General features: G+C 40.7%; 1 protein-coding gene across 3 annotated transcripts in view; it reads left to right on the top strand.

Annotated features, from left to right (window-relative positions):
* LOC127412882 (protein FAM13B-like) overlaps window positions 1–22,695 on the top strand; it is a 68,314-nt gene extending 45,619 nt beyond the window's left edge. The window contains exons 11-23 of one of the 3 annotated variants that reach the window (XM_051649578.1): window positions 2,147–2,250; window positions 3,059–3,113; window positions 3,207–3,306; window positions 5,534–5,744; window positions 5,823–5,961; window positions 6,375–6,456; window positions 6,812–6,955; window positions 7,428–7,648; window positions 9,825–9,908; window positions 9,995–10,090; window positions 10,387–10,652; window positions 19,407–19,508; window positions 20,504–22,695. In XM_051649578.1, coding sequence (XP_051505538.1) covers window positions 2,147–2,250; window positions 3,059–3,113; window positions 3,207–3,306; window positions 5,534–5,744; window positions 5,823–5,961; window positions 6,375–6,456; window positions 6,812–6,955; window positions 7,428–7,648; window positions 9,825–9,908; window positions 9,995–10,090; window positions 10,387–10,652; window positions 19,407–19,508; window positions 20,504–20,627 — 1,728 coding nt within the window. In that variant the 3' untranslated portion in view covers window positions 20,628–22,695. Of the gene's footprint in view, window positions 1–2,146; window positions 2,251–3,058; window positions 3,114–3,203; window positions 3,307–5,533; window positions 5,745–5,822; window positions 5,962–6,374; window positions 6,457–6,811; window positions 6,956–7,427; window positions 7,649–9,824; window positions 9,909–9,994; window positions 10,091–10,386; window positions 10,653–19,406; window positions 19,509–20,503 lie in introns of all 3 variants that reach the window. The other 2 variants (XM_051649577.1, XM_051649579.1) reach the window with 2 other exon arrangements.
* The last annotated feature ends 3,204 nt before the right edge of the window (window positions 22,696–25,899 follow it).

Below are 25,899 nucleotides of genomic sequence, written 5' to 3'. Positions count from 1 at the left end.
TAAGTTCAGATGATTGGTGATATTAAAAGACATTTTTGATACCTTGAACCATTTGTACGTTCAACAAAAAATACGTGCGCCCAGCTCACCCCCTTCCTCCTTACTATACATACAACCACAGGTGTTTTTAAACCTGGCTAATCAATGATATGCACATTGTTCCCATTGTCACATGACATTTAGAATTTAAACGGACGTCGCACAAATGACAAGGCTTCTACAGCCATAAAGATGTTTGCACTCTCTGCTATCAGCGAGGTCTGTTATTTCATACACAGCAGAGCTGCTCCTCCTTGGAGGAGTGAGAAACAAGGGCCTTCCTGTCAGATAAACAGACTATCCACTGTTCTCAGCATACACAAGCAATCTTGCTCCCATTTAACACCGTGCCTCAGTGAGAAGACATTTCAGATAAAGCACTTTCCTCAAGTAGCTAATTATGTAACAAGATGAGGCTATTTCAGTGGGGGCGTTCAAAAGAACCATTGCCAGGGTTAAAGATAAAGGTGCCACTTTAACCACTGCAGGATGTAATAAAATGATTTGTGGTGTTTTGGGTAGGGATGCCGCGGTGTGAGTTTTTGACGGTTAGATTACCGTCTAAGAAAACAATTGTGGTTAACCGGTTTTACGATTATTTGCACATTTTCTTATTATGCAACAGCACTGATGCAAAAAATGCATATCGTATAACAATTGGACGTATTTTTGAGGGATAAGTGGATACTAAGGGAAGCCCTATAATAAGAAAACTGATAAATACACACATAATAAAAAAATTTAAAAAAAGGAGGTAATAAGAGATGTTCCAATCTAGGGCACAACACCGCTTATGCATATCCCGAGCTCAGTGATGTGCTAATGTAACCAGAGTGCTTCAAAAGTGTACATATAAGATTATTGTGGGTGCACAACATGTAGTTCACGGCATTTAACCGTTTTTTCTTATGCATCAGTTTATTAAAGTAATCCGTTGACTGTCAGATACCCCAACATAAAGAATCGTCTATAGACTCTATACAAATACTGTCCACAGCACCTTATAAATAAACCTGTGGACTATGCATAATAAGGGCAACAATGCGGTGAATTTTTACAGAAGCAATGCTTGAAATAATGAGGATGATTTAAGACACAACTTTTCAAGTTTACTCGCTGATAGTAACTACACGCAATGCACCGCACACTGTCAGCATGCTTGAACATTACAAAAAGTGGTATCTTTAATTCATCACTTTAAAATCACCACAGCTAAAAATATTGAACGTACTAGTTTGTTGTTGGACGACTAGTGGAGCATCCTGTCCAATTTGTAGGATGTGTATCTTTCTACAGTATGACTTCTGTCTGCTTGTTTCACAACCGTTGTCTTCAGTCAGTCATTTAAATGCTGCCAAACAGCCGATTTAAGTCGCTTTTTTGATGGATATGTGTCTGGTAGATCTAATTCCTCCGTTATATTTTGGAATTCGTGTGTTTAAGCTTCAGTTTCACGTGAATTGAAAGTTCACGTTAAGTCCGCGACACCTGGCCATAAAGCACCATGCAACCACCGTCCGTAACCATAGCAGAAGCTCCAGTACCCACACAGGCACAAGAATTTTCACATTTGGGCTTACAAAATCTTACGAAAAACTCATTTATCTTATATATTTATACATTATATATAATATTTTGCCACTTGTAAATAAAGCATTTCACAGGTTTTAACCGTGGATTCTAAATTCTTACGGTTAGATTAACCATGACATTTTTAATCGCAATTAATAGTAAAACCATATAATCACGGCATCCCAAGATCTGGGTCCTGTTTTACGGCCTCATTGAAAGGCTTCTCCTCCCTTGTGGCCTGGCCGCAAGTTATGGACGTATGAATTGGGTCACCTTCTTTTAATAGCCTACCCAGCACCTGGTCAATGCATAAACACCCTCCCTTAGACAGCCATCCCTGTACTCGATCTTATCAGCTGCCGACCTTGAGACACAATCATGAGTAAATGCACAAGGCTCTCGCATTTGAGTACTGTGTATTCAGACAGCTTCAAGAAAATTTTACATTGTGCAGTATTGCATGTAATGTCATAACATATTGGTTCTTTTTCTCTTCATAAATGCTGTTAGGGTAATGACCTTCTTTTGCCCCCAGGAATCTAAAGTTTTTCAACTCAGCAGCCCAGTCATGGAGGAAAGTTTCAGAATGGACCTTGACATGGAGGCTCTCGTAAATGCAGAGAATCTCAACACAGAAAGGTTTGCTTTGAAATGTTAGGTCTAAAACATACTCTAACTTGGAACGCAAACAGCTTGTAGCTATGTAAGCTGGATTTCATACATTATTGCATTCAAAAATGAGTCGGAACGCAATTCCAAGTACACATTGCATTCTCAGTTTTGTTATAAAATTGCGTCTTCTACAGTAAGTTTACTCTTTCAAGTCAACAGTTTAGTAGATGCAATAGAACACACTTCTTAATTATCAACATGCTTGTATCTCGCTACCGGAATAATGGCAAATCTGGTTTAATGGCACATTTTGATGGTTACTCCATCGGCCCCTTGAGGATTGAGATTTGTTACCGCTACAATATCGCAAAAGCACGCATTAAGTATATACAATGAGATTTAGTATACTGAGTTATATTTATTTCTGGCTATAGCAAGGTACCAAGACTTTGCTAATGAAAAGAACACTCAGGATTAGGGTTAGCTTCTAAACAATTAACTTTTCAAAGGAAACATACAGAACTGCTTTGTTGTAATAATGGAGTATTGTAATAGAAATGCCTTCAGCTAGAACTGTTTTAACTGTGCTCTTGTAAACAACTTGCCTTTAATTGGCATGTCTTTCATACACTTTAAACTTGCCACAATATGTAATGCAGCACAGAAATATTTTAGAACCATATTCATATGACCAATTATGACTAGTATATTTTCCGAGCCTGGCATTTAAAGAACTTGCATGGAATAGTTTATTAATTGACTGCTGGACCTAGGTCACACAATTGTTATTGGGGTTGAAGTTATAGTCATTTTTTTTTTTTTCATATTCATGCAGACTAGAGAACTACCCAGACTATGAGCAGATGGAGCAGGCTGATGTTATCACCTGTGTGAGTATATTTGATTAATACCACCAGTCTGTCCGTTTTTTAATACTGCGAAACAGAAGTTTTTAACCAAACCTCACTAATGGCCTACAGCAGTCCAGCGAGTGTGACCTGAATGCTAATACTGAGCTCAACGCGCCAGCCAGCAGCCCTAAGTCTTCGACCAGAAGCATGTTCACGGACTGTGAGCAAGAAGGTAAATCTCTCTGTTCTGTCTTTATTTAGGGTCAAACCTCATTGTATATTAGTTGCAAATGTTTCCTGTGGAAAAAAAAAACATGTGAAGAAGACAGAATACTGCAAGATATTCCTATGCAAAAACTGTCCCAATGCAAAGCACTATGAAAATAAACAGGACACATCCTGAAAGAGCACATCAGTTTACCATTTAAGTTAATTTAAGACTGATTGGATGTGTCTGGGTGCGTAAACAGTGGCTAAATGACTGTGTCCTTGACACTGAAACTCAATAAAACAGGTTAAGGAATTTAATAGATCAACTATTGCACAGAGTTAAATAGGGTGAATAGAGCTGGAATGGATTATTTATAAACCACCAACATACACTGTTCTGTTTCCTTGTTTTTGTTGCACCTTGAATTCTGTGCATGAAAGGCTTATTTCAGTTTTCATGTGATAGGAGTAATGGTTTGCTAGCCATGACTTTTATTTCAGCCATAGATCCATAGCATTGTGCGTGTGTGCGCGTGTGTGTGCGCGTGCATGTTTGTGCGTGCTTGCGTGCGTGCGTGTGTGTGTGTGGCTCACAGCTCACCATACTCTTCTTTGCTATCTTTCTCTCTCTTCTCTCTGTTCATGTCTGGTCAGCATCATGCCCCATCACTTTACCACTCATTGACTTCACATGTATGCACCTGCAGAGGGAAGGGAGCGGTAAGTAGCATCTCTACAGCCCCAAGCTCCTCCATCCCCCGCTGCCCCTCTGAGGCTGGTTTCACACTTGGCTCAATTGTTTGGTTTGAACCCAAGTTTGATTCCACCACCCACAGTTTTCTTTTCTTCTTGTATTATTTGACTCAGAATAAGAGTACATTTGCATCATCTAAACAAGCGTCTACTAGCTGCAGCTAGGTAATGAGGACAAAGCGTCAAAAAAGGAAATAATATTTATGGTGTTTATTAATATTTATTGTATATTGTATAATTATACATTAGTGGTTTACGTCCTAAAATTAGGTTGGATTGCTTTTATACAAGAAGCTAACTGTGGAATGCACCCAAGATCCCCATTTTCCAGTGGACTCGGGTGCACACCTGAGTTCGGAAAACATCTTTCACACCAACAAAACAAACCAGACTCTGACTCTGACTCTGGTCTGCTCCAAAAAAAGTGTCTTTTTGTGGGAAAACACAAAAAGCTCAAGTGTGACGGCTTAAGTCACTGGTATCAAACCCCTCTCTTAAACTCTGACTAACCAAAGTGTACCCTTCGGCTTCTCACATGCACCCAGTTGCTGACTCCAACTCTTTACCATCTGCCATCAGGGAATGCATCAGCTTTCTCCTAATCAACCGTTATGTCAGACATCTAAGCAGTGCAAATTTGATCAGCTAAGTTTCCATAGCTGGCCCCAGCCCAGTACATTCTCTTCCCGTCTCTTCTGTGCAGACCGTAAATGCCTCATGCTCGCAACGAAGTTGTTCCACTCTGAGCATGTTTCCCTACATCAGGCATGGTAAAAAACAGCTGTTGTCATTGCTTGTTTAGCACCAATGATGCTTCCATCTCTCCAAAATCTGTATGGCGCGTGTGTGTGAATATTTGCCTGAATGAATTACACTGTGCTCTGTTACTATCATCCAGTATAGTCAACCCCAGTAACAGCTAGGGCTGTCAACAAGGCTGAGAAACTAAATTCGAATTTTTCACTGAAATATTACCAAAACTTGAGTTATATTCAAATTTTAAAGACATAATTTCAAGTTGGGGGAAAAATCTACAAGACGTGTGATTTTTAAATCAATGTTGTCTCCTACGTCCACAAGAGGGTGCAACGAATCAAAATAAACTAATCAGCACCCGTGTTTTTCAGCACACCGAGCAGTTTGTTTATTTGAAAGAACGTATCTGGCTGTTTTATGTGTGAAAATGATAAAGTCAAAAGATTTAGCCAGTTCATTTTTTCAAATCTTAAGTAAAAAAAAAAAAAAAAAAAAACATTTTAATGAGAGTCCTTGTCCACCCATTAGTAGGTCTTGGGTTTCTTGTTTTGTCCAGCTCACTCACCAGGTCCTCAGTTTAGTTAATCAAGCCTCCTCTGTGTGCCCCTGACCTCACCTGACCCATTAGAACCTAATTTACTTCTTCTCTAGTCTATGGCTGAGTTGAGTGTAATGGCTGAGTTGTTGTGATGGTGTTGGATTTATGAAGGCAGCTGTTTGTATATTTGTATCTTTTTCAGACCCTGTGCCAGTGTTCATGTCATGGCAAGAAGAGACTGAGTCAGGAGAAGCCCAGCTGTCCCCGCTGGCAGGCCGCGTCGTGCCTCTGCCTCTAGAGGAGGATGCTCAACCCTTACTGGCCCGACGTTTCCTGGACTTTAGCCACAGTCAAAGGTTTCTACAGCAGGACCACGATGCCACATCCTCCACCAAAACTCTGTCCTGTGGGAGGTGAGCAGAGAATCAAAGATGCTTACCAATACTCAACACTTCAACCCTAATTAACACTCTTGTTGTGTTTTCTCTCAGGCCTCGCCGTGCCTCCCTCTCTTCCAAAGACAGTCTGAAGGCAGACGCTATCTCCCAACAACTCACCAAGAAACTCCAGAACCTCAAGAAGAAAATCAAGCAGTTCGAGGAACAGTTTGAGAAAGAGAGAAACTACAAGGTTAGAAGGTCTTAATCAGTCTCTTCAAAACATGATCTTACAAACACATAATAATACGCATTAAGGGGCGTTCAGACAGATAGCAAGTAGCAGTTGAAAGAAACTGGAATTCATTTCTTTTCAGTAAGAATTGATGATTTAAAGTGACCGAGACCAGTGATGCAACAAATTTGAGAAGAGTTCAACTTTTTGCAAATGCACAGCATCACAATGTTGTCACTACCAATAGGAGTGCAGACAGTGGAGCTCACATGATCTGCCTCATGATTCAAGCAAACAACTGCACAGCAACTTGGCAGACTTCTGCTATTTAAACTTTCAGTGTGAACACCCCTTTATACATTTAAGAATTGGCATGCAAAAGTACACTAAAAGGCAGAATACTAAATTACATCAATGTTTGACAATTGCAGCCATCTCACGCTGATAAGGCAGCTGATCCAAAGGTGCTGAAGTGGATGACTGACCTCACCAAAATTCGCAAACAGCTCAAAGGTAAGAGGCAGTGTTTCAAGGCAGAGTGGTCATGTGAGCAGTTCTCGGGTTTGTAATGGTCAGTGTCTTGCCATTATTGGGCATCCTGGTCCTGGCCTGCTCCCCCTGTCCCCTATAGGATGAAGGGGAGAAGTGCACCCTACATTGCATGTCTGTAGAGGTTCTGAGGCTCTCTCATGGGACCACCCTCATACTCTACTGAAGCCCCCCTCCGCTCACTGTGTCGGCCCATGCGATTGTCCCCCACAACCTCCCCCATCATCCATTTCCATTTAATGCCCCCCATCAGAGGTGCACTGTCGTAAAAAAGTCTCTCTTTCTCTTTAATTAAATCCACTTGGACGGCCTACATCAGCAGGACGACAGCACCTCTTACCCAAAGGTTCCCTGAGGCACCAGGCTGTGCTTCAGTCACACAGACGCAACTCATCCGCCCCGAACACACCCCATTTTACACTGTCACGCCCCCTCAATGCCTCTAGACAGGCACCCCAATTCTGTAAGTACACATAAGCAGCAGTAAGTAGCCTTCAACAGTTTGACCCTCTCTTCTCTTTCTTTTAACTGTCTCTCTCTGACCGCGGTCTCGCAGATGCACTCCCTATACGGGACGCTCTCAGCCACGTTCACAGCTTCTTTTGTCATCTAAAATGTTTTTGTTTTTTTGTGATGAATGTAATTTTTAAAGATGCTGGGATTCAAGGGTTCAGAGCCCACAGGCAATATGCTGTTTCCAGTCACCATGCTCACTTTCTTCTGCAGTGTTTGGATGGGTCACATCTTCATTGGCCCTCTTATAATGTACTTTTTGAGATTGTCAGTGCACTACTGATGGACTGTTTCACAGATTTTGGTGATACCGAGTGAGTTCAATCACTCACTAATTTTTTTGGTTTGGTGAGGCCAACTCCACAAATCTTAAATATTTTCCAGTGTTACTGAATCTCTGTCTCTTTCTCTCTTACACCCAGATGCCAAACACAAGGCTGAGAGTGAGCTGACTCCACAGACGCGTCCACGCAGTAACACTCTGCCCAACAGCTTTGGCTCCACACTGGAGCAGTCAGCTCACGAGGGCCCTGTGGAGAGTGAGGCACAGAGTCACCGGCCCACTCGAGAGGAGACGCTGGAGCTCGTTCAGCACCGCATAAAAGCTAAGAGAGAAGAGGACGGCTGGCCCGAGGATGTTAGAGTGAGTTCCAGTTTATCATTTCATAACTACAGCCATTTTACAAAAGGAGCAAAGCATCAAGCTTTAGCACTATCCCTGGGGTCACATTGCATATAGGTCAAGCTTTGAAATGCATTGCTTGAAGTTCCAATACAATTTGACAAACACGCAAAAACAATGTCAACTTTGACCCGGCTCGCAGCAGACCTTATCAAAATCAAGCAGCGCGTGACACTTGTGTTGAAAGATGCATTAAAGCCCTGACACACCATGATTAAAGGGCGTTACGGTTCGTTCATACCAAGTCTGGTTCAACTAAAGGAAATGCAAGTATAAAGTATTCATAAACAAGATCTCGCACCCAAACTAATCTGATGCCAATTTGTGGTCCTTCTCATTGTATGCCATTAAATGGTAGTTGAGCTTGGCATCTGAACTACAACAAAAATCTATCTGAAAATAATTTTGTTGTAGTACAATATTTCAGAATTGAACCAAAGGGGTTCATAAAGATCCATTGTTACCAATTAAAATCTTTAGACTTCAGTGTTTTCCCTAGGATTTTTTTCAGCAGCAGTGCTGTTGTGTGCCCAAGAGCCCGCAATGCCGGACACACATTTAAACGTGTTGGTGGAGGAATAGCTTGGAATGAAATTAGAATCATTATAGATGGGTTATTCATGTTCGCCTTGTCATGTGTGTTTATTTACTGAGAGCTTTTGACACTTGAAGGGCTCTGGAAGCCCAGATAACTGTAGAAATAACTGTCAAATAAAGAAAATTACTTGCACTGTTTTTATTAAACATAAAACAAATAGATAATATAAACCACAGGCGATGTAAACCACAGCCCCCAGTGACACTATAAGATGTGCGCATTTTATGTATTCCACTCTGTTGCATAGATGGTATTTTGTTTTTTTAAAACTGTGTTTTTACATCATTTAAGTTAGCTAGCTATTTTTCAGAACATTGTCATTTTCTATAATAAACATCCATAAAGTAATAAAATGAACTGAAATCACTTGAAGAATGCAGACAAACCATATTTTATTTTAACTATCTTTTTATTTCGCAGTACGTTTCATCTGTCTTAATCATTCTTTTTTGTTGTCCATTTATTAACAAGAATTATAGAGCATGAATCAATCATTTCACAACTTTTAAAGTTTAAAGTTATATCAAACTCCATAAAAACCTATACTACTATAAATGTCACATTTATTTAGTGGAGTGAATTAACTCTAGATGATGTTTCTCTGTCTGTCATTTAGATGTGTTCACTGATTTGTTCAGTGACAGGTTTTATTAATCACACCTTAACCAATTAGTGGCATCAAATGAAAGTCATATGTGTTTTGAGTGAGCCATTAAACCATTGATAAAGCACACAACAGAAACAAGTCTAATTATACTTATCTACAAATCTACTAAGAGAATTCAGCAGATTATTTAAGCGCCATTAGCGTTTTCCCCACAAATGGCCACAAAGCATAGCTATCATTTGGTGAACTGCTTTGCATGACTATACAAAAGACAACAATATTAGCCTAAAAAGAACTAAGTGATTCAATGACGTCCTGAGGTCATTGTAATGTTTAGTCACTTTAGTCACTTTAGTAATGTTTAGTCATGCATCAGTCACTTTTACTCCTAATTCATCCAGCCACTTTCTCTCCTTGTTTAACTAGATTACCGAAGTAAACGAATGACATACCTCCTCCTCTCCTTCAGTCGGTCAACAGATCCTGATCCTCGCTCGTTCAATGAAGGGGCATATTCGTTTAGTGGGTCAAACCCATGATATGCTCCTTCACACCCCGCACTTGAATACTATTGGTTTGTGCTATAGTCAGTCTTTTCAGGCATGAAAAGCCACTAAATGGTCACTTCAAAGTAGAGCTCATTGGCTTCGAAAGGGAGAGGACATCAGTAAACGAGAAATATGAGTCCGTGTATGGAGGTGAACAAGAACGATTCCTTCACTTAAAAGATCCGTTCACTAACTAAACATCACTACTGCACCCAGTGTAGAAAGCAGCTCATAATTTATGTGCACTGCTGCTAAATGCATATAGGGGAAACAGTGGACTTGTTGTTTACAGTCCTTTGAACCAGAAGCTTCAAACTCATAGAATTTCAAAAATTCTCAAGAGGTTAGAATCATGTGTGCAAGTTAATTTGTCCCTCTGTACAGAAAATGACCAAGGAGCAGCTTTCCTGTGAGAAAATAGTGCTACAGAAGAACCTTCTGTATTATGAGGGACTCCATGGGCGCCCTGTACGTGTCTCACACTCAGAGAAACACACAAAAACTCTACTCAATGCTCTGTTGTTCAGTGCTCTGACAAAAGTGCTTTCCTGCAGGTTACCCGAGAGGAACGCTTGATTGTGAAGCCCTTGTATGACAGATATCGGCTAGTCAAACAGATGCTCACCCGCATCAGCATCACCCCCATAATAGTAAGACTCTCTGTTCCTGCTTTTTACATAAATAATGACTAATTAGTGTGTGCAATCTGAAGCCATGTCATAAGTTTATAATAAGTGTTTATTTTAAGATTGATAGAGTTGATTGACACTTATTAAAGTGGCTGAAATCTGAGTGGCTAACGTTAATGAAAGCCGGGAATGTTTTATCAAGCAGAAATAGGAGCTTGTGGTGTTTTAGGATTGTATGATATGTTGGTGAGACATTTGTGCATGTTTGACACAGGGCCAGAGAAACCAGAATAACCAGGTGCTAATTTTTCTCACAGGCCTCTCCCTCCAGCAAACGCCGCAATCAGATGTTACAGCCAATCATTGAGGGTGAGACTGCCCACTTCTGTGGTGAGATCGAAGAAGAGGAGGAGGAGGAGAGCAGGGGACAGCAGGAAAATGTAGAGATGCAAAGTGAGGGGTCAGAAATCATAATTGACCCAGTGGCCCAGCCCAGCTCTCAGCAGCCTTCCCAGGAAAACATCCTGAGCTCTGGAAAGCTCAATCTCGATCTGCGTCTATCCAGTTCAAACGCCTCCTCCATGTGAGTCTACACTAGCCTGCACAACATGAAGTTGTTTTTTACTTTCTTAATGTGTACTTTCTAAATGCACATTACGGGTCTTATTGTGCATGATTAATCAGTGTATGTTGTTCCAAAGAAAGAAATGTTTGTCTTCTGAAACAGCCTTCCGTATTTTGGCTGACATCATTTTTTTTTTTTTTTTGTTTTTTTTTTTTTTTAAATTGAAAATGAGTGTCACTTGGAAATAGTCATATTACGGAAGTAAAACTAGATGTGAATGCAGATTCATTTTAAATTTAAGATGATAGATTGTTGAAGGCCAAAGCAAACATTTCCAGATTATAGTCTCATTAATCTCAATCTGGAATAACCCAACAGAATTTAGGCATAAATTGTAGCCTGTATTGCAGTAATGGCTCGTAACCACAGAGATAGGTGGGGAAGATCTTTTTTTATTTCTTTTTTTTTATGTTGTTGCAGCTCATTCCACTCATTCAAACACAAACCCGTTGACACAATATGTGGTGTCCTTGGATTATTCCACCACAAATTTTAACTCTTAAAACATAATGTTGATTCTAATATTCTAAATAAGAGAGCTTTAGCTTAAAGGGTCGCAACACCCCACTGATTCAGCACAGTTGAGCTCTCACTACATTTATAAAAGATGCACTCAAAGTGGCAGCGGAGTGAGGGGAGAAGAGGGAGTGAACCCAACAACTGTCTGATCCAGTCATTCAGCTTTGTTTTAATTATGAAGTTAACAGCATCAAAGATTCTCACAATTGCTCGTAACAGAATGCACAAATAAATTATACACTGTTTTGTAAGCTCACAATACATTACTCACACCAGTCATTTATATCTGTATTTTAATATGCAAATAAATGCCAAGCCATGCACTCTGTAATGTTAATGTTTTTTTACACTTTAATAACTTTTGAGACTTATTCCAAGACAATGATTTACAAATATACATGCTTAAATTGGTTTTCAAACTTACATTAGGGATGAATGTACAACCCCAAATCCGAAAAAGTTGGGACAGTATGAAAAAGTCTAATAAAAACAAAAAGGATTGATTTGTAAATTATATTCACCCTTTGCCATATTAAAAGCACTACAACTACACATTATATGATGTTTTTCCTTGTGAATTTCATTGTTTTTTGAAAATGTATAATCATTTCGAATCAGATGATTGCAACACGCTCCAAAAAAGTTGAGACGGGCAATTTAAGACTAATAACAATTTGACAAGTTGAAATAACAAGGCGATGAGAAACAGGAGATGTTAATCAGGTGTGGCAGTCGTGTTATAGTATATAAGGAGCCTCCAAAAACAGCCTAGTCCTTCAAGTGCAAGGATCATTCGAGACTTGTCAATTTGCCAAGAGATGCTTCAGCAAATAATCCAGCACTTTGAGAACAATGTTCCCTAAAGACAAATTGGAAGGATTTTGGGCATTTCACCCTCTACAGTGCACAATATAGTTAAAAGATTCAAGGAATTTGGTCAGTTCTCGATGCGTAAAGGCAAGACAAAAACCACTTCTGAATGCGTGTGCCTCAGAAGTCACTGTCTTAAAAAACATTATTCATCTGTAATGGATATGTATTGTTAATGGATACACCAGTGATGTTGACTTGATGTTCATTTCAAACCCGGAAGACGAAAATAGCCCAAAAAATCCCTAAATTAACCTTTTCCTCTTGAAATTAAAAGTAATGAATGTTAACATTATCTTCCCTTGTGTGCAAGACATATATACCGGTTAACATCTCCAAAAATGTATTGTTTCATGGCCCTTTTTACTTTATTTTTTTATTTTTTTATATCTTCCCTGAGGTCCACTTATAATGTTAGTGTAGTTTTCTTTGCACAAAAACAGTCATAATTTAGTCATATATAATAATTTTCCACCCTGCCTCTGGCCCTCTGTCTGAAACGCTCTGTTTAAGCTGTCTGGTCCTTTAAGACTTCAATGTAAACATCATGCAGCCCTTTCAATAGAGCCATATTTGAAACGCAATCTGAAGAAAATGAACAAACTCCACAAGACCACAACATTTATAAAACTAAATTTCAGGATTAATATATAAACCACATCCAACATATTTCATCTGAATATATTTATTTTATTTTTAATTTTTTATCCCCAATTTGGAATTCCCAATGCGCTCTAAGTGCTCGTGGTGGCAGAGGATGAATCTCAGTTGCCTCCGCGTCTGAGACCATCAATCCGCCATCTTATCACATGGCTTGTTGAGCACGTTACCGCGGAGACATAGCGCATGTGGAGGCTTCACGCTATTCTCCGCGGCATCCACGCACAACTCGCCACACACCCCACCGAGAGCGAACCACATTATAGCGACCACGAGGAGGTTACCCCATGTGACTCTACCCTCCCTAGCAACCCGGCAAATTTGGTTGCTTAGGAGACCTGGCTAGAGTCACTCAGCACGCCCTGGATTCGAACTCGTGACTCCAGGGGTGGTAGTCAGCGTCTTTGCTCGCTGAGCTACCCAGGCCCCCATTTCATCTGAATATATTAAACTGTTTAACCAAGCAGCACCATAAACTATCAAAGTCATGACATATAAAATATTCATGAATGAAATTGTTTACTTACGGTTCTGCAGTCCAATAGTGTTTTAACTGCCCCATCCTTCAATAACAGTTCCTGTGACTGGTTCACAAGCTGTCTGTCTTTTAAAAGTGGCGTGAGATGTATGATAATGGTCAAAGCTGTTCGTCTAGTGCACGTTTATGTAGAAAACATTTAAATCCAGATAGGCACATGGTGTCCTGTGATAGGCACAAGGTGTCCTGTGTAAGTCCACTTTGAATGAATCTCCCATGACAGGCCCATCTCTCTCCTCTTCACCTGTCTGACTCACTGAGCACCAGTGGGCGGGGCCAAGGGTGCAATGATGAAAAATATGTGTTGATGTCTTGCTGAAGAGACATATGCAGATGTATTTGGTCCTTGTGAAGTCACAAGTTCCACAAATTCCAAACAAGCCATTTTTGCAGCTTGGTTTAAATAAATGCTCTTTTTATTTAATTGAGGAAGTTTTCAGTTCTGAAACTTACAGTAAGTTTTTATAGTATAATGACCTCTTATTTGTCAAAAAATCAAGGAACATTTGATTCCTCATGTCATGACTCCTTTAAAATGTTGATTTGTTGTAGATGTAATATTAAGTTTTGTTAAACAACCCTAGGGAGGAGAGGGAGAGAAGGAGAACTATCTACTTGCCATTTACACGTTTTCACAGAACTAAAAAATGAAATGCTTTATAATGATGATTTAAATCACAGTAAATTTAAAATAAAGTTTTAAGAGCCAAGGCTTTTTGACATACAATTTGTCGTCATACAAAACATAGTGCCTTATCACCTACCCTTATCTTTTGATAGCCAAACTATTTTTTTTATATCTGGCTTGTCAGAACCAAGTTGTCTGATTGCCAATTTGTCTTGAATTTGCAATAGAAACGACACACTGTTACACACACTTTTATCGCTAGTGTTCGACATGTTGCAATCTGTCACTGTTGGTGCACACTAATACTAAAGTTACCTTTGGTTTGGCACTACGTTTATGATTAATCTCTGCCCCAATGGGTCCCAATGAGGGCTCGTTGCAATACCATATAAACTGAGGGGCGCTGTGGAGTTCGGGAGGGCAGAAGACTCTTTGCTCCACAAGCTTGTATATCTATATCAAACACTGTGTAACAGAGCTTTCAGCTACTTTAAAACGTAGAAATAGGATTCAAACTTGTACTAGGCCTGCTTTTAATTAAATATGTCAGTATTTTGAACACATTTACGGGCAAACAAATGACATTATTGGCAGTTTATAGTATAGATCTATGTTTTTAAAATGGATGAATATTTAGCTGGGGCTATGCCCTACCTGCCCATAAAGACGAGCCGCACCTTCTTTATTGGCAGAATTAATGAGAACTTGATTTCTACATCTTGATTTATATGCATGTGTGTCTGTGCACATAGACCTGTGGTTTATCAGGTAGGAGCAGCAATCGGCTCATGCTCTCATCATATACACTGGCGGCCAAAAGTTTGGAATAATGTAAAGATTTTGCTGTTTCGGAAGGAAATTGGTACTTTATTTCACCAAAGTGGCATTCAACTGATCACAAAGTATAGTCAGGACATTACTGATGTTAAAAAAAACAGCACCATCACTATTTGATAAAAGTAATTTTTGAGAAAATCTAGACAGGCCCCATTTCCAGGAGCCATCACTCCAACACCTTATCCTTGAGTAATCATGCTAAATTGCTAATTGGGTACTAGAAAATCACTTGCCATTATATCAAACACAGTTGAAAGCTATTTGGTTCATTAAATGAAGCTTAACATTGTCTTTGTGTTTGTTTTTGAGTTGCCACAGTATGCAATAGACTGGCAAGTCTTAAGGTAAATATTAGGTCAAAATGGCAAAAAAAGAAACAGCTTTCTCTAGAAACTCATCAGTCAATCATTGTTTTGAGGTATGAAGGCTATACAATGCTTGAAATTGCCAGAAAACTGAAGATTTCATACAAAGGTGTACACTACAGTCTTCAAAGACAAAGGACAACTGGCTCTAACAAGGACAGAAAGAGATGTGGAAGGCCAGTTCAAAATCAGAATGAGCTTTATTGCCAAGTATGCTTACACATACAAGGAATTTGTCTTGGTGACAGGAGCTTCCAGTACACAACAATATAAAAAACAGCAACAAGACTAATTAAAATTGAATAAAAATAGATAAATATTGAAAAGAAAAAAGTGTATATAGAATACACAATAGAATATATATATATATATATATATATACACACACACACACACACACGAATATACATACATACGCACACACATACACATACGTAGTGCAAATCTAAATACAAATCGGTTATGTACAGTGCAAGGGAATTTAATGGCAGAAGAGGTAAGATGTTTTGCATAATATAAAAAAACTAAGCTGTGTATTGCACAATAATTATTGCTCAAAGGGGCAGTTTTAACTGTTCATGAGATGAATAGCCTGGGGGAAAAAACTGTTCCTGTGCCTGACGGTTCTGGTGCTCAGAGCTCTGAAGCGTCGGCCAGAAGGCAACAGTTCAATAAGGTAGTGGGCAGAGTGAGTGGGGTCCAGAATGATTTTTCCAGCCTATTTCCTCACTCTGGAAGTGTATAGTTCTTGAAGGGGGGGGGGGGGGGCAGGTTGAACTTCCTCAGCTGGCAAAGGAAGTACAACCTCTGCTGGGCCTTTTTCGCAATGGAATCAGTGTGGATCTCCCACTTCAGGTCCTGTGAGATGGTAGTGCCCAAGAACCTGAATGACTCCATTGCTGCCACAGTGCTGTTTAGAATGGTGAGGGGGGACAGTGTTGGGGGTTCCTCCTAAAGTCCACAATCATTTCCACCGTTTTGAGCTTGTTCAAGGTTGTTTTGACTGCACCAGACAGACAGCTGTTTAACCTCCCTTCTGTATGCAGACTCATTGTCACCTCAGATAAGGCCGATGACAGTGGTGTCATCTGCAAACTTCAGGAGCTTGACAGAGGGGTCCTTGGCGATGCAGTCGTTGGTGTAGAGGGAGAAGAGTAGTGGGGAGAGCACACATCCCTGGGGGGCACCAGTGCTGATTGTACAGGTGCTGGAAGTGAATTTCCCCTGTCTCACAAGCTGCTGCCTGTCTGTCAGAAAGCTGGTAATCCACTGACAGATAGACGTGGGAACAGAGAGTTGGTGTAATTTAGTCCAGAGAATAGCTGGGTTGATGGTGATGAAAGCCGAACTGAAGTCCACAAAAAGGATCCTTGCATATGTCCCTGGTCTGTCCAGATGTCGCAGGATATGATGCAATCCCATGTTGACTGCATCATCCACAGACCTGTTTGCTCGATAAGCAAATAGAAGGGGATCTTGAAATGGTCCAGTGATGTCCTTCAGGTGGGCCAACACCAGTCTCTCAAATGACTTCATGAACAGACGTCAGGGCAACAGGTCTGTAGTCATTAAGTCCTGTGATTTTTGGTTTGTTTGAGATGGGGATGATAGTGGAACGTTTGAAGCAGCATGGGAATTCACACTGCTCCAGTGATCTATTGAAGATCTGTGTGAAGATGGGGGCCAGCTGGTTAGCACAGGATCTAAGACATGCAGGTGAAATGCCATCTGGGCCTTGTGCTTTCCTCATCCTTTTTTTAAAAAGATGCGGCTCACATCTTCACAGATCTTAAGTGCAGGTTGAGTAGTGGGAGGTGTTGGTGTCTGTGTGAAGTGAAGGTCAGAGTGGGTGTGGGGTGTGAGATTGGGCCTTTCAAATCTACAGTAGAACACATTCAAGTCGTTAGCCAGTTGTTGGTTCACCACAGGGTTGGGGGTAGGAGTCCTGTAATTCGTAAGTTGTTTCATGCCACTCCACACTGATGCAGGGTCGTTAGCTGAAAACTTGTTTTTGAGCGTCTCAGAGTATCTTCTTTTAGCCACTCTGATTCCCTTATTCCGTGTGTTCCTGGCCTGATTGTACAAGACTTTATCCCCAACTCTGTAAGCATCCTCTTTGGCCTGACAAAGCTGCCCGAGTTCCGCTGTAAACCATGGTTTGTCGTTGTTAGATGTTAAATAAGTCCTGGTAGGAATGCACATATCCTCACAGAAACTGATATATGATGTAACAGTATCTGTGAGCTCGTCCAGGTCTGTGGCTGCAGCCTCAAAAAACACTCCAATCTGTGCAGTCAAAGCAGGCTTGTAGTTCCAGCTCTGCTTTGTTGGTCCATCTCTTTACACTCCTTACTACAGGCTTAGCAGATTTTAATTTCTGTCTGTAGGTTGGAAGAAGATGAACCAGACAGTGATCAGATAGTCCCAAAACTGCTCTAGGGACAGAGCGATATGCATCCTTTAATGTTGTGTTGTAGTGATCCAGTATATTTCTGTCTCTGGTTGGGCATGTAATGTGCTGTTTGAATTTGGGCAGTTCACGTGTGAGGTTTGATTTGTTAAAATCCCCAAGAATAATAATAACTGAGTCCGGGTATTGTTGTTCTGTGACTGTGATTTGATCAGCCAGCTGTTGCAGCGCTGTGTTCACACACACGTTTGGCGTGATATACACACTCACCAGAATAAACGAGGAAAACTCCCGCGGCGAGTAGAAAGGCTTACAGTTAATAAAGAGTGCTTCCAAATTAGGACAGCACATCCTCTTTAACGTTGTTACATCTGTACACCAACTTTCATTGATGTAAAAGCATGTTCCACCGCCTCTCGTTTTCCCCGTTAACTCTGTGATGCGATCTGCTCTGAACAGCTGAAAGCCCGGCAGATGTAACGCGCTGTCCGGAATGGCTTCACTCAGCCAGGTTTCTGTGAAGCACAAGGCAGCAGAGGTTGAAAAGTCCTTGTTTGTGCGGGTGAGGAGATGTAGTTCATCCGTTTTGTTAGGGAGAGAGCGGAGATTCGCTAGATGAATGCTTGGCAGCGTTGTTCAGAAAGCCCCGCCAACGGAGTTTGACCAGCGCGCCTGCTCGTCTCCATTGCCTGCGTCTCATAGCGTATTTAAACAACATAGCCGCGCCTCCAACTAAAATGTCAAACAAAACGTCCGAATATTAAAAAATCCGGGAAAAGATTGACTGGTATATGCTGTCGAATGTTCAGCAGTTGGTCTCTGGTAAAACTGACTGGAAAAAGATTACTAAACTCAGGACAAACAAACAAAAACAACAAAACAATAGATGCACTCCACACCGAGGCGGCCATCCGCGACGCCATCATCATGTAATCCACGATGTACAACTAAACAAGGGGATAAGTATATCAGAAACTCTAGTTTGAGAAAAGATGACTTGCATGTCCTCAGCTGACAGCTTCATTGAATTCTACCCACTCAACATCAGTTTCATGTACAACAGTAAAGAGAAGACTCAGGGGTGCAGTCCTTATGGGAAGAATTGCAAAGAAAAAGCCACTTTTGAAAAAACAGACATTGGACAACAGATAATTGGAAAAGAGTGTTATGGATCTTAACCCCATTGAGCTTTTGTGGGATCAGCTAGACTGAAAGGTGCATGAGAAGTGCCCGACAAGACAGCCACATCTATGGCAAGTGCTACAGGAAGTGTGGGGTGTAATGTCACCTGAGTATCTGGACTAACTGACAGCTAGAATGCCAAGGATCTGCAAAGCTGTCATTGCTGCACGTGGAGGATTTTTTGATAAGAACTCTTTCAAATTGTACTTGTAATTTTTCATGTTATTAATGTCCTGATTATACATTGTGATCAGTTGAATGCCACTTTGGTGAATAAAAGTACCAATTTCTTTCCATAAGAGCAAAATCTGTACATTATTTCAAACCTTTGGCTGCCAGTGTAATGTCTATTTATAGAGATTGACAGAGGCCTGGAAATCTACGAGAGTCAGTGACTTGAAAGCATCAAGCTGGATCAAACCTTAATTCTTTACGCAGGAAAACTACTGCCCAGGCACCCAGCTCTAAGTCGAGTTTACTGTATTGGGTGCTAAAGACATCCATGTCACCATCAACGTTATTGACTCGAGTTTACCTCTGTGCTCTGTGTGTCACACTCTATACAAAGGTGATTTCCTTCTAAGAGATACCCAGGGCAGTTTCCGGAGTACACAGTTTTCCGCTGCTATAGTAGCAGCGCGTCTATAGAGTTACAGCTCCATTTATATAGATCCATCAGCTTAATGCCACATGTATCCCACAGGCCTGAGCTCCTGGAACAGCTATGGAAGGCCAGAGCAGAGAAGAAGAAACTGAGGAGGACCATCAGAGAGTTTGAAGATGAATTCTACCAGAAGAATGGCAGGTAAGTCACTTGCATTTGTTTAATGTGAACTCAGTAACTTAAGGCTGATATATATGTAGGAGATCACAGCTACTACGTGTGTCAGAAGTGTGTTAGGGGGCGTACATACAGGAAACTCTTGCATTCCAACTGCACTATTTTTTTTATTCTTGGTCTATGTACACACATCAGACAAACTTCTTTCAACACTGCGTTGCATCTTATGCCATGAGCGTTGCCTTTTTAAGATGCCATGTCTTGTCAAGTTAATAGTTGGGCTGTTGATTTAACCCATTAATTCAGTGCGAATTAATAACACAAAAAATAATGTATTACAAAAATTAACGCAATTAATCATGACCCCAGACCGAAATAAGGAATATTCCTGTGGTCTGAACAACTCAAGCTTGAAGCACCACCTGTTTTCAGCAGGGGGCAGTAAGCAAAACTTTAGCTTTGTAGACGACACAAAGCTGTACAGACAACAAACCACACTCAGGCTTGCTTGATATTTGCGACAGCACAAGATGAGGTGCAAAATGTTCTCGATTTCAAACACAGCTGGACAGAGCGCAATTGCAAAATGTTTTTGCTGTGGACTATAGGCTAAGGATAGGCCGCCTATAGTGGCTGCTCACACAAAGTGTTTTTGCATCAGTCTTCACTGTTTTTTTTTAATTGCTTTTCTATGTAAAAATGCACTAAATCTTTAACTGTACTGTCACATCTCGCATGAGCGCAGCATTTTTAGGATGGCAGGTCGATTGAACCTTTCCGAAGTCTTGTGTGTCATTTTGACCCGGAAGTTCTGCAATAACACGGAAGGGTTTAAAAAACTAGTCTCAAGATGCCTGCATTCTGTTCCTTTCGTTGCGTTATAATAAGAATGCATTCAGTCTGAACAGCCCCTTAGTAAGGAGAATTAAAGCATGCTGCTCACACACTTTACATTTTATGATAGACAACAGCATCATATCAACCTCTCTTCTTGCTCATAGTGGTGTTTTCCCAAACAGGAATGTTCAGAAGGAAGACCGCACGCCCATGATGGACGAATACAAGGAGTACAAACGCATTAAAGCCAAACTGCGGCTTCTGGAGGTCCTCATCAGCAAGCAGGATTCATCCAAGTCCATCTAGAGCTCCCAGGGCTGGGAGCTAATCAGATCTGACAGGGCCTGTAGCATCTCAGAGGCCCGACCAATCCCATTTCAACTTTCATCAGCTCCTGCACTGCTGTATATCTCTTTAAGTGGAAAAACTTTTTGTCCCCTTCTCTGAGTTTGATATTCAGACTTTCGTTTCTTTATCTTTATTTTTTTATTTTTTTTTTTACATTGACCTAGCTTTCTCATACTGAGAAATCCGCAAAGGGGACGTGCCGAGTTGAGTAATCATAACACTTATACATGTATATGGACATTTTGCACTGAACTCTTCCACAGACCACAGAGGTGGTCATCATATTTCAAGCACCCATGTCATACTCCTCCTCTTCCCGAATTCATGGGGTTCTTTACGCTATTTGAGGGTGTGATTTGGGTAAGAAGTTTCTTTGTATGTATACTTGTATAGATCTATACATATGTAGGCATAAATGTTTGTTTTTTTCTTGATGGAGATGTGTCGGCACAGTGAATTTAATAATGTTTTTTCGCCGCTCAGTTTTTCTGTTAGAAATCAGAGGACTCTTGTATCAAGGTGGTGCTCTTTTATTTTTTTATTTTTTTTTTTGTAATGACACATGGATCACCTAAAGCTAATCAGACTGACAAAAACAACTCCAGTGAACCAGTTGGACTGTCACAAACTTTTCCTGTAAACATTATTGTCTGGCCACATTACCGATTCATATGTAAATGATACATAACTGTATGTGTACTCTATATTTAACATTACAGTGTTCATGGCTCACATCTGTAATGTGCATTTAACTAATGGATGATGTAATGAATGTGACTATATATGCCAAACTGAGATGTAGTTGGTTTGTCAATGTTAGGTAACAGGTAAAATGCAATGTCAGATATCAGTGATGGTTTTAGACAGGAAAGTCACTCATTTCTGATGCTGTAGGTAGTATAGATAGACCCACTGTTGTTGGAGTTTTGGTTGGGTGATTGTGTCCATATCAGTTCTTGACACCTCCAGACTCGTTTTCCAGTGCATCCACATTCAGGAAGCAACGTTATTCTCTGAAAGCATCCAGTCATGACAAAAAAGCTGCAATTTAGAAGACACTCCTCAAAAGAGATCATCATGGTTAAAGGGCATTAAATGATTAATGATTGCTTAACTTCAGACCTCTTCTGTTAGGTTTACTTGATCTTAAGAAAATACATTGTCACTGTGACCACTGACTGTGTCCTGTATCACAAGTCATGTGTCTTTAGGGCATAGGATTGGTTGAGGCTTCTTCCTCACATGTGGCATCCAGTTAGGAGTCATGCTTCATGTGTCACTCTTCAACATATCATCTGATTTGTCACAATCACTTTTCAGCTCCCAACTTGCATAATACAGTATCAGTTTTTACGATCCAGTAATGAGGAGCATAATTGCTTTATCCAGTTTGGTTCTGCAATACACAATCAAAGTCTAATCATGAGATAAGAGATCTCTGGCGGTTGACAGGAGGAACAAGGATGCACCTTTGATCACTTGGATTGCTTGAAATGTAATGGACGGAAAGGTTACAGGAGGGCTGTACATTTCTGAACGTCAGCATGCACATAGGGGAGGAGTTCTTAACAGCTGAAGGAGGCGATAGAGATTATTTGCACAGCATTCTGAGAATGCAGTCTGTTTTGTTTGTTCGAATTGTTTCTTGTTTATTCAAGCACTGCTTGTGCCTGAAGGATACGAGTGCAGGTTAAGTTAATTTACATGTTTATTTCCATATATCACTGTGTGGTGTCAGTGTGGTGGTGATGTCCTTTTTTATGACCATCATTTTGTACTCTGGTTTTATATATCGTCTCACTTTCTGCAGTACATATTTACAGTGTTGTTCCTCTGTATCAGTGAAGCACCTGCTTTGTCCTGTTTTGTATAAGCTTGTCAGTGGTAGGTTTGCATGGCAGAAATTTGTATCTTTATTTTTGTGCCATGAAAATTAAGCAATAAATTAGCACCCGAGGCCTGTATCGTTGGAATGAGAGGCCTCCTGTATCCAATATGTGCATTTTCAATAAATGGCTTGTGAGTATTCCTCCTCCTTTGCCTTTTTTTTCCCCAAGTGTTAAAGGTGCTTTAACCTCCTGGGACCCAAGCTTGACTGCTGTGTGCATTTTCTATTTCCCTTTTTGATTTGTAACTAGTAGCACCTAATAAACATGCAAAAAAACTAAAAACTAAAAAAATTTATAGAGCAATTAGTTTTCCTAAACATTGATGGCAACATATGTGGACAGCAGGACTAAGTTGTGAAATTTTAAATAATACCAAGCTATAGAAAGTAATATTTTTTTCATCAAATTGTTTGTTTTCAGGAGTGTTGGTTATTCATGTTAAAGTTATACAAATTTTCAAACATCATCTGCATCCTGAAACTGAACTTTTGATTAGAAGCTTGGATTGAATCCACTTGGCTGCATGGAGAGCTATAGGATGCTCACTTGCCTCCAGTGTGCTGTCTGTCCGCACTGGTCTCAGAAAAGTTCGCAATTCAAGGTACCTCAAGGTACACATTTAAATAATAAAAAGGCATGTCATGACCCCTTAATTAATTACGAAAGCATTATGCTTCCGTCTAGTCTGTGTCGAAACTTGTCTGTGGTCTGCTTTATTCACTTAGGCCTTGCACCTCACAAATCCCAATGGGTGTGATATTTCATGGCACCTACTTCAATTATATCTGACAGGTAATAAGAACGTTTTCTGCATGCCTTTTATTTTAAATAACATGCAGCACATTTTGTTGACCCTTTGCTAAGGTTAATGAAAAGTTATTAGCTTTAATTTACCTTGAAGCAAATAGATGTCCTTGCTGATGTTATTATACATGTTCATTTGGGAATGACTGACACAGTTTAATCCAAAGCATGCTCTTCTCGAGATTTATTTAAAGAATAATTTATTTATTTTTTATCCCCCTTTTCTCCCCAATTTGGAATGCCCAATTCCCACTACTTAGTAGGTCCTCGTGTTGGCACGGTTACTCAACTTAAATCCGGGTGGCGGAGGACAAGTATCAGTTGCCTCCGCTTCTGAGACCATCAATCCGCGCATCCTATCATGTGGCTCGCTGTGCATGACACCGCGGATACTCCCAGCATGTGGAGGCTCATGCTACTCTCCGCGATCCACACACAACTTACCACGCGCCCCATTGAGAGCGAGAACCACTAATCACGACCACGATGAGGTTACCCCATGTGACTCTACCCTCCCTAGCAACCGGGCCAATTTGGTTGCTTAGGAGACCTGGCTGGAGTCACTCAGCACACCCTGAAATCGAACTCACGACTCCAGGGGTGGTAGTAGGTCCTACATGAGCTAACCAAGCCCCCATGTAAAGATTTTATTTTTGGGGGGCCTGGGTAGCTCAGTGGTAAAATACGCTGGCTATCACCCCTGGAGTTCGCTAGTTTGCTAGTTCGAATCCCAGGGCGTGCTGAGTGACTCCAGCCAGGTCTCCTAAGCAACCAAATTGGCCCGGTTGCTAGGGAGGGTAGAGTCACATGGGGTAACCTCCTCGTGGTCGCTATAATGTGGTTTGCTCTCGGTGGGGCGCATGGTGAATTGAGCATGGTTGCCGTGGTGGATGGCGTGAAGCCTCAACATGCGCTATGTCTCCGTGGCAACACGCTCAACAAGCCACGTGATAAGATGCGCGGGTTGACTGTCTCAGACGCGGAGGCAACTGGGATTCGTCCTCCGCCACCCGGACTGAGGCGAATCACTACGCCACCACGAGGACTTAGAGCGCATTGGGAATTGGGCATTCCAAATTGGGAGAAAAAGGGGAAAAATCCCCCCCCCCCCCCAAAAAAAATTTCTTTTTAATAATTTCTATAAAATTCCGCTAAAAACTGCTCAAACACACATTATATACTACCGTAGACTCTCGTTGGGAGAAAAAACAGCTGCTAAGATAGGATTGGTCAGAAACCCTTTTAGGGCGGGGCTATGGGGAAGAAAACTGAAAAAATTGTCTTTCTCCATTGGCTGCAGCTTCATTCTTTTGAACAAAAAGTAGTGTTTATTAAAAGTAAAGATTGATAAAATAAAAATTTGGTTCTTCCTGGTCATTGTATTAAATACATGTCTCACCAGAGTCTCAATTGCTGTTACTAAAATTAGATTTAGAATTAGATTAAGTGGTGTGGTGTGGTTAGGGTTGGGTTTAGAGGTAGGGGTGTGTGTATGGTTTCTGTAGGACTCCAAATAAACAAACACTGTGGGAACGTCGCATGTGGCTCTCGTGAAACTTTAGGTAACCGGGGGTTACCTTCTAGACACAATCGCCCATCCACGCTGGTTTTCAATTGTTTTCCTATGTAAACAAGCTTTAGGTGGGCCATCGTTGGGCAGTGTCTCACGCCGGAGCCCCGTAGAATAAACAAAATGTACCGTATTTAAAGGTGGAATGTCCCATATTTGGCTGGTAGCTAGTTGGCAACCAGACTCAGTAGCGGTTCTAGCTTGTATGGCACCCTGGGTGAAACCCACTTCAACATGCCCCCCCACAAGATGCCACCCTGGGCAACTGCCCATGTCTAAATCCGCCACTGACCAGACTAATTTTAATTTCTGTCAAAAATATGGCGCTACTCTGAATAAGGTCAGCCGTGACCTCAATTTGTAGGCGATCCTGTAAGTCTAATTCGCCATGGGTTCCAAATGGATTTTCCTATGGGTGTTTATAATGGGGTTTTTGAACTTATGTGTAAAATAAGGTCTGTGGTAAACATTATTTGACGATAAGTGTACGTTTTGTTCTACAACATAAATTACACACTTTCAGACCTCAAACGTGAATTCTGAAGCCGACGTTCGTTTTGTTTTTTAAGTAGGCCTATGAAATTAAATACGGCTTCAAAATTCACGTATGATGTATGAAAGTGTGTAATTTATGTTGTAGAACAAACGTCCACGTAACATCAAGCAATGTTTACCACCATGTTATGATATGGGACGTTATTTTCTCATATGTTCAAAAACCCCATTATAAAAACCCATAGGAAAATCCCGAGGGAACCTCATGGCGGATTCTCTTCCGGGTTTTTGGACTACAAGCTGAACAGCTCTATTGTTACATTGAAGGAGGGTCCTAGAGAAGCATTGTCTTCAGAATTAATATGAAAATCTAGTTACATAATGCTCTTCTGTTCCTTAGGCACATCGCGCTTGATATAGATTATCCCTCATATACATACTTTGGCACAAAAAAAAAAAAAAATTCTTTTTT

The sequence above is a fragment of the Myxocyprinus asiaticus genome, chromosome 22 (genome assembly GCF_019703515.2).
Source record: "Myxocyprinus asiaticus isolate MX2 ecotype Aquarium Trade chromosome 22, UBuf_Myxa_2, whole genome shotgun sequence".
Taxonomy (NCBI): domain Eukaryota; kingdom Metazoa; phylum Chordata; class Actinopteri; order Cypriniformes; family Catostomidae; genus Myxocyprinus; species Myxocyprinus asiaticus.
The sequence above is the reverse complement of the archived record's forward strand: the minus strand, read 5'-3'. Positions and strand labels throughout refer to the sequence as shown.